Source organism: Coregonus clupeaformis, chromosome 34 (assembly GCF_020615455.1).
Source record: "Coregonus clupeaformis isolate EN_2021a chromosome 34, ASM2061545v1, whole genome shotgun sequence".
Lineage (NCBI taxonomy): Eukaryota > Metazoa > Chordata > Actinopteri > Salmoniformes > Salmonidae > Coregonus > Coregonus clupeaformis.
In genome coordinates, this window is record NC_059225.1 from 13,414,247 (window position 1) to 13,423,457 (window position 9,211).

Below are 9,211 nucleotides of genomic sequence, written 5' to 3' on the forward strand. Positions count from 1 at the left end.
GTTAATGTGCTATCATAGTGGTGTTGTGTTAATGTGATATTATAGTGGTGTTGTGTTAATGTGATATCCTAGTGATGTTGTGTTAATGTGATATTATAGTGCTGTTGTGTTAATGTGATAAGTAATGTCATGACTCTGGGTTACTGAGAGTTGTTTTCGAATCCTCTCCCTCCCCCCCTTTCTTCAGGTTTCTATTTTGTACAGTATTCTGTTTCAGTAACACATTAGCTCTACGGTGTAGTGTTGAAGTTCTAGCATGATCCTTGTGTGTTATCTGCTCTAGTATCACTATAGTGGCTGTGTTTTATGTAGTGATATGTGTGTGTTAATAGCATGGTGTGGGTGTGTGCTGTGATAATGGCCCAGTATTGGTTGTTGGGGCTGTAGTTGTTTAAAAAGTCCTTCTCCTGACGGCCCCATTGTGCCTCAGACAGGAGGGGGGTCATGCTGGGAGCTCGTTTCTCCTGCCTGTCAGAACTATCTGGGATCCAGCCGGAACTAATCAACTCCTATTGGCCTCGCCATTACCCAGCCTGCACTGGGTCCTGGTGGCAGGCCTGTGGGAACAGAAAAGGGAGAGAGGGAGGGAGGGAGGGAGGGAGGAGAGATTACCCACCCAACACTCACACACATATAAACACTCCCCGTTCATACGCACTCACACACATCCCCCGCCAGCCCGTGAGGCACACACAACACTCCCACTGTTTCACACTGAAGCAATAATAAACACTTGCAATAATATTTTCACAGCAAGCAACAGCTTGCTTCAGATCAGAACCTAACACAGCAGCGCGGTACACTCCTCTACACACACACAGACACACTTCAAATACACACTCTCCCTTCTTCACACACATGCGTATAGAGACATACCATAACAGTCAATGGGTTACTACTCTCTAGTAGTTTCTGAAGACACAGTTTGAGGTTCATTCAGACCAACTGCAACCTATCAGAAACACAAAATCTTCCTAAAACGGCCTCTATACATAACACTACATACCAAGGTTAAGAGTTACAAACTTGATGCATCTAAAAACAAGCCCACCAAAGCTGAATTTATATAGAGACTATGGTCAAACAAACACTATTCAGCTTCATAACGACAAACTAAACCACCGTGGTAAAACAAAGTAAATAGTCAACCTCACAGTGGAAACTACATCACAAAGAAGATGAAAGTCATAGTTAGTGGCTTTATATGTTGAGAGAAAGAGGGCACATTCCAACTCACAGCCCTCTCAACACAAGCCTCATACTGTGTGTGTGTGTGTGTGTGTGTGTGTGTGTGTGTGTGTGTGTGTGTGTGTGTGTGTGTGTGTGTGTGTGTGTGTGTGTGTGTGTGTGTGTGTGTGTGTGTGTGCATGGACAGAGTGGTATATGGATGTTGCCCTCTGGTGGAGGCAAAGTGAAGCTACAAAGTTTAGAGAGAACAAATGGTATCCTTCCTGAGAGTGAAGGGCACTGGACTCCAACGCTTCTATAGAAGTCAATAAGAAAAAGGCCAATGGATACATTCCAAAACCACACCCTGTCAAATAACATTGACAGTACAGTTTCATCTCTTTTGTTTATCTCTCTGTTGCTAGCCTGATCCACGATCCTGACCACTGCGCTCTCCTTTCGTTGTGTAGCAAAACACAATGTAAGCTTGCGAGATCAGGATGCTACTTTGTTACATAGCTATACATATTCCATATTCTGAGCAGCCGTCCTTCTATGGGTAGGTGCACGTCTGGAAGCCTTCGCCGTCTACAAAAAACCTTGGCGAACATTTAGAGCTGAATAAAAACCCAAGTGGTTTTAATGTACCTTATCAGACACGCCAGATGTAAGAAATGTCTATCTACAATCTTATCCCTAAGGCCACATGTGAAGCATTCACACAAGCCAATAGTCTAGAAGTCAACAAGGGGACAGACAAATAGCAAAATAAGGTATTTATATCACAAAGACTTCCTCGTGAAAACGTTTTAATTCTGACCACCAATCTCCACCATTAACCACTACTCCAGCCTGTCAAGTGTCCCTCACAACTTCCCTAGACAATGTGGAAGTCGATCGTGTCAAGCAGTGACAGAGTGTGTGTTTGAGCTGGAGTGTGTGTGAGAAAGAGGGTGTGTGTTTTCTGGGCTGTGGAGAGGGGGAGACTCCAACCCCCCTTCATTAAGGTGAAGTAGGAGCAGATTTAAATGTGTTAAGAAAACTAAAGCGTGTGCCTGTGCAGTCTCCCCCCACTCACATCGGCATTGTGTGTGTGTGTGTGTGTCTGTCCCTTAAGTGTGTGTTTTAATGGTCGACTGTGCATCTGAGTGTATCAAGCAACTATGAGATTCAGGCCTACTTGTACACATGTAAGCATTTGTGAGCATCATTATCTCCATGAATATGTCACTGTGTCTGTATGTGTGTATGCAAATGTATATATTGTATACCCTATATGAGTAGCTATATACAATTTCAACCTACTGCCTGTGCATTAGGACAAACTTGTGTACAGTATGTGGAGAGGTTGGCTGGTGTAGAAGTGGAGAAGGGAGTCTCCCTTAACTGCCTAGAGGCAGATGAAGGAGAGGGTTCCCACAACGTTCCCCAGGTCTCTGGGTGGGGTGGAGGGGGGTATGGGGGGAGTATAGCGAGCCACTGGGGCAAGGTTAATCCCCATTCATCCCCTCCTCCACTCAGTCGCACAGAACACAATAAGCCCCTCCCGCTCCCCCTGGCATCACCGTGACGACCCTTAACACTGTGTTTACCGCCGCTGCTCCCGGAATCTTTATACTGCAGCACAGTTATTATCTGACATATTTACTCCTTAAGATATGGAGAGCAATAGTAATGGCGTCTTTTTGTAGGCACTAATTCCGCCATGGCCAAAGCCTATGGGAAAATGAATGTGTTTAAGGCTTAGTAGATCTTAAAACACTGAGTATACCAAACATTAAGAACACCTTATTAATATTGAGTTGCACCCCACCCTTTGCCCTCAGAACAGCCTCAATTCGTCAGGGCATGGACTCTACAAGATGTCGAAAGCGTTCCACAGGGATGCTGGCCCATGTTGACTCCAATGCTTCCCACAGTTGTGTCAAGTTGGCAGGATGTCCTTTGGGTGGTGGACCATTCTCGATACACTTGGGAAACAGTTGAGCGTGAAAAACCCAGCAGAATTGCAGTTCTTGACACAAACCGGTGCACCTGGCACCTACTACCATACCCCGTTCAAAGGCACTTAAATCTTTTGTCTTGCCCATTCACACTCTGAATGGCACACATACACAATCCGTCTCAATTGTCTCAAGGCTTTAAAAAATCCTTCTTTATCGTGTCTCCTCCCCTTCATCTACACTGATTGAAGTGGATTTAACAGGTGACATCAATAAGGGATCATAGCCTTCACCTGGTCAGTCTATGTCATGGAAAGAGCAGGTGTTCTTAATGTTTTGTACACTCAGTGTATGTTTTGTTCTGAGATAATCTTCATCAGCTGATGTCACTTTGGTGAATTTTGAAGCATTTATGTAATCAAAACAAGCACATAAAGGCTTCGTAATTCATAAAGGTCATGTTAACTGACTGATATTATCTCATAGAACAAAATGTATAAGATCTTCTAAGCCTGTGTTAACCTCAGACCTTATTTTCAGCATTGATCCCAAAACCCCATTCTTTCCCCTTTCATTTCCTCCCATAGGAATGGCTGAACAAACCAGAGGTAACTAATGTATGTATTTTAGGACTGACTACAAGCTGGCAACCTCGATTCCCCCTGGCTATTGTGGCATAGTCACTGCTCTCTGGAAAAACTCAAGTGCTCCTCTCCTTCCTCCCCACTCTACTCTACTCTCAACCCTGGCCATGCAACCTGCAAACAACAGCATATAGCATAGTGCATACCTGAGGTGATAAAGAAAATATTGTCTGTTGAATTACTGGTTGATACAATGATTTGTGGCGAAAAGATCAAGAAGCAGTCTAAACAGCTAAATAATCACTCAACATGTTGGAATACAAGATTGCTAATCCTTTGTTACAGTAGCTGTCTATGTTTTTCTTAGACTGAACATTAAAGAGAGTGGGAAGGCTTTAGAAACTGATCATGGTACTATCATATCATCATACTAATATTTGGGGCAAATTTTTGCTTTTGGGGACATTGTGACTTTCTTGCTTCCTCAAAGTTAGCTAATACGCAATTTGATTACGCAATATCAATTGCAGCAAATCAACTCTTTATTTTATTTCCCTATTTTGTGCCTTTGGGTCCACTGAGTCCCCAATAACTATCCTCAAATATTTCCCCATTGACCTTCATATAGATGTTGCTTTGGTTGAGACACCCCTTCCTGTTGGCAACTTAGTGGTATTGCAACATCTAGCTGCAATGTAATTCTGTTCTAGGTGAAACACTACCATCTAGTGGAATAAACATTTAACGTATGTTCTGAATTATTGAGGTGGACTACTTGAATGTGGATGGTCCACTGAACCTGCTTTCTGGTGACTTGAAGGAGCTGCGACAGAGGTCAAGGTGGCTAATGTACGGTAATGTTCCAACCTTTAGCTTGCCCTGAAGGCCCTCTGCCTGTGGCTGTGCTTCCTGTACCCTGCCCTGCTTTTGGGGAAGTTCTCAGGATGGGCAAAGGTCAGCAGCTTGTGAGATCTCTGTTTCCTCTGAGGCTTCCTGCTTTTCTGTGGAGTCATCTCATCTGTACAAGACAAGGACACTTACTCTTCCCAGGGAGAGCGTTGAGAAATTGCCACATGACACTTGCAAAAAAAAAATTCAGCCGTGCAAACTACCTTGTAAAAGTTGGAGTCAGTAGACATGTACTTGCAAATTATGTCATTTGTGGTAGCTATTAATGTCACCATCCCGTGAGAATCAAACTTTATTGTCGTCCTCAAAACTAACCTGGCTTCAGGTACCTTCTCACGACAGCCACTAGTCCATCGTCTTTGGAATCGGCTCGTTGCTGGGCAGGGACTTTCTAATTGCAAAGCATGTTGGGTACCGTAGTCCTTTAACCCTGCTGAGTGCTGAAACTTCTTCGAGACTCCACACATTCGGGTAGGATAATTTACTCGTTTCAATAAAAGTTTACTAGTGTATATTAGTTCAGAGCCAAATTATTACAGTCAGTGTTGTCATGTTTGAGGATTTAGGTTTTTTGGTGGGAAAAGGGCAAAAGGCAGACATTCTGCTGTCAACTTTGACAGAAATGTGCTCATATGCTAAACCAGGAAGTTGACTGAAAGAAAGCTAGCGTTACAAGTTCCAGATGTACCTGTGATTTAATGTATAATTCACAATTAAAAAGTTTGCTAAATAAAAAACGATCTAAATGAAATGTACTTTTCTTTGCCAGGCTGCCTGCAATTGATCAGTATACATGGTGATGGAATTCCCAACTACATTAGACCTAGGTAGAGGATGTATCCCCTTTTATATGCACACTAGTGTAGTTTGAAGCACACACTGTCCCACAATGTAACTACCTATCTGCTTGAATAACTGCTAAGATTAAGTAATGATTGATCCTTCCTGACAGAAGACCCAGGCCCAGTGGGACCTCCAGGGGGGCAAAAGCAGCCTGTGAAGTCCCACCTGTTGGCCTCCAGAGAGCTCCTGGTGGCCTCCCTGTATAACCTGGCTCCCCTGCTGGACAGGACCCTGGCAGCCGGCCTGCTCTCCCAGGAGAACTACTTTGAGGTGGGGGCAGAGAGGACCCCTCAGGGCCGGGCCCGCAGGCTGCTGGAGGTGGTCCAGGCTGAGATGGACGAGGCTGGGGCCAGAGGCTTCATGGAGTGCCTCAGGAGATGCAAGCAGCACTACCCGCGCCTCCGAGCCTGGCTCAGAACTGATGCAGGTATGGAAGGACAAGTGTGTGAACACACGCATGTGTATGAATATTGTTAACACATTTCAAAATGTCATCTTCCGCATGCAAACATAAGTCTTAAGACAATATTTGATGTCTTTTGTTTCCCCCACAGATATTCAGCGTGGACCCACAGGTATGGTAATGAAGAGAACCTCTTTCTGAAAGGGTCAGACTGTTGGTATGCATATGTGTTTTAATCTGGCATTGGTCATCTCCTATCTGATTCAATGTTGTGCTGAACTGTTGGGCTTCCCCAGAGCGTAAGCTGCAGGCCCAGCTCAGTGTCCTGTGTGGCCGGTTGGGGTTCTCTGTCCTGCCAGTCTCCCTGGAGCTGTTCTCTAATGGCACCCTGACCCAGTTTGAGCTGGACCAGGTCCAGGCAGTGCCCACATCCTACCAGCAGACCCACCAGCTCCTGTCCATCTGTCTGTCCAAGGGAGAGAGGGCCTGCTGTAGCTTCTACCAGGCCCTGGGCAGCGAAGACCAACAGCTGGCCTCAGACATCAGTGGTGACTAGTTATTAACTTGTTATAACAAGTTTATTACTTTTGTTGCCAATTTATTTCTAATGACTGTTTTCTGTCTCATGTGTTTTATGTCTGTATTTCAGTCAGTGGGCTGGTAGAGGCTCTGCCTGATATCTCTGTGGTCAGTGGTCATGAAGCTTATATCACCTCTGTGGCAGTGGAGGATCCTGGGGTGTGTAGTACTCCTGTGGAAGTGAAGGATTATGGGGACTGTAGTACTCCTATAGCAGTTGAGACCAGACATACTGATGGGGAAGTTCTGTCTCTCCCAGACACCCACATACTCTCAGGTAAAGCTTACACCAGTTAACTACCATTATAACACAAGTAGATCAGTAGCAGCAGATAGACCATAGATTCAGACTGAAAATACAATAAACAATTGACAGTGACAACCTGTGTCACACCCTCCTCCCTCTCAGGTGTGCTCCAGCAGGTACTGGCCCTGCTGGCCGTGGCTCCAGGTGAGGGGGCCAGGCTAAATGTGTGTGAGCTGGGGGTGGCGGTGGGTCTGCCCAGGAGGACCGTCAGAGAGTGCCTGTTGGATGGGGTGGGGGTGGGGGACATCGCTCAGCTCAGGGCCCTGGTCACCCTCTTCCTCATTAAGACCCAGGATGCCTCAAGGCTGCTAAGCAGGGTGGCAGAGTGCACAGCACACCGTAGGTCTCACTACTTACTTATTTGCCTATTTGTATCAGGTACTTCTCAAGCTACCTATCAGTAACTGTTTTGTTGCTTTTAGGGGTGCTGCTGTCTGAGAGGGGATATATGTTACTGAAGCTGCTGCCAGTGGCTGAGGCCTTTCTCCATTCCTGGGACCACCACCCCTGCAAGCTAGGGACCACCTCCGCACTGGGGACCACCACCACCTGCGAGCTGGGGACCATCTCCACACTGGGGACCACCACCACCTGCAAGCTGGAGACCACATTGACAAAGTGTGGAACATCTTTAGCTTTCTCCTGTGGGACAGCATGGCAGAGGCACTGGAGGATCCTGGGGCTGCAGTGGAATCATTGTGGAACCCTAGGGATGCTGTCCGTCTATTACGAGACAGTGAGAGAGTGGAGACAGAGCTTCTCCAGGAGTTGGAGGAGTGTTGGGCGGACGGGGGAACTGAGAGCCTGTTACAGAGTGTTAAAGTACTAGCTCAGTTGTTACGTGACCTCCACCCTCTCCAGGACAGTCTGTGCCTCTCCCCTCTTGAAGAGGGGGCTGTGTACCCCTGCCGCTCTCGCAGACTCCACAGAGTCACCTGTTTCCAGGGCCTGCCTGCACGGGTCATCCGCAAAGCACTGGGACACGGAGCTCCCTCCACACACCCAAACCCAGCTGCTCTCCCCAGCCAGCACAGAGATCTCTGCCTCTGCATCACACGTCTGCTGGACAGGGTGCACCCACACGAAAGTGCTACCTCCATAGATCTCTCCCAGGCTCCTATTGCTACCATCACCCAGCACATCCGCTCCACCCTGGCCCGGCCGGCGTTCGGCCCCCAGGGCTTCGATGCTGGGGTGAGACACAGGGTTCTGTCTGTGGTAAAGTACGACCCGGTCAGATGGGGCCTGCCTAACTTACAGGAGCTGCATAAAGACACTCTGTTGGGTCTGGAGAGCTACCTAAAGCCAGGGGAGCATCACAGCTTCCAGCTCGTCCCAGAGAAATTACGGATCTTTGGAGGGCCAGAGATACGCTGGGGAGAAAGGGTCAGGGGCCCAGTCGCCATCGACAACGGGATAGAGGAAGTCCTCCAATTTGTCACCTCCGAGCCAGCCTCGTTTCTTATCAGTGTTAGTTGCCGCGGCTATGACAGGGGCCAGTACTTTGAGGTACGTGAGCCGCAGTGTGTACGTGTGTCTGGACTGCAGGAGGAGGGGATGGGCGAGGTGCAGGGTTTAGGGGGGACAGTGTTGGTTTTGGCAGTAGAGGGCGAGACGGTGTGGATGAGAGAGGGGAGGGAGAGCGGGACAGAGCTGGAGCAGGTCTCTCAGAGACACTCCGCCACGCTACAGGAGGGGGGCTGCTGCTTCAGGGTCACGACCACAGGGACACGTTGCCAGGTCAAGTTCATCTACAAGACAGGGAGGATCTCTGCTGTGGCCGAGAGGGACTGTGAAGTTTTCTAAAGCCATATTCGCACGGGACTAGTATTACTATAGAACGTCGGTTATGTAATTATTGCCCCAGCATGTCCGTTTTTCCCATGGACGATTCGGACGGGATTAGTTTTACCAAACTGTATTTTTTTTATTTTTATGTACCATTATGACGGAAGCCTGGAGGCTCTTCTAGGCCTGAAGATATTTCAAATGTCTATGGATAACCTAATATTGGCCTAATGGCCTTCAGTTCAGAGAAAGTCTAAATAATAATGCATATCAATAAGAACCATGAACTGTAACCTATGTAGAAATGTAATTACCTGACGTATTTGGCAATTTATCAATTCATTGGCACAATATCAGCCACTTCATCTTTTAAAAGAGAAGTATGGCACTAGGAAAGTTGATGTGGAAAAAAAACTGTTAATCTGTAGGCTACGTGCATAGCACTTTATTTTAAGCGTCAATTTGTTCCCATGTTCTACCCAAACTGGGTGCAGCACCTGTTAAAAACTCTGTAATATCCCTCAAAACACAGGGATGATGATTCGCACGGGATAAGTATTATCAGAGGACCTTGGAGTTTGCCAAAAAACAGTAGGTTTTTAGGGCTGGGATAATAACCTTCCTTCCATGTAAAAATGACCGACATGGCAGATTCGGACGGGACTAAAATTACGGATGTGGTGTTTTG

The 9,211-nt window shown here is 46.8% G+C and overlaps 1 protein-coding gene across 3 annotated transcripts; it reads left to right on the forward strand.

Annotated features, from left to right (window-relative positions):
- The first annotated feature begins 4,595 nt into the window (after positions 1-4,595).
- On the forward strand, positions 4,596-7,664 carry LOC121549830. Of its 3 annotated transcripts, none has more exons than XM_041861741.2 (8): positions 4,596-5,074; positions 5,373-5,430; positions 5,556-5,873; positions 6,001-6,021; positions 6,146-6,397; positions 6,499-6,705; positions 6,838-7,074; positions 7,158-7,664. In XM_041861741.2, exons 2-8 carry the CDS (start codon positions 5,397-5,399, stop codon positions 7,562-7,564), a joined length of 1,476 nt encoding a protein of 491 aa, XP_041717675.2. In that variant the 5' UTR covers positions 4,596-5,074; positions 5,373-5,396; the 3' UTR covers positions 7,565-7,664. The 3 variants fall into 3 exon arrangements, with proteins under 3 accessions (XP_041717675.2, XP_041717676.2, XP_045066381.1); XM_041861742.2 differs by having other exon boundaries at positions 5,559-5,873; XM_045210446.1 differs by having other exon boundaries at positions 4,596-5,430.
- Positions 7,665-9,211: the final 1,547 nt, after the last annotated feature.

Excerpts from the sequence above, each read along its gene's own strand:
- LOC121549830 (XM_045210446.1), top strand. The coding sequence starts at position 5,397 with ATGGTGATGGAATTCCCAACTACATTAGACCTAG. Across the intron at positions 5,874-6,000 it reads CTGGCTCAGAACTGATGCAG|ATATTCAGCGTGGACCCACA; the intron begins GTATGGAAGGAC and ends TTTCCCCCACAG. Across the intron at positions 7,075-7,157 it reads GGCAGAGTGCACAGCACACC|GGGTGCTGCTGTCTGAGAGG; the intron begins GTAGGTCTCACT and ends TGTTGCTTTTAG.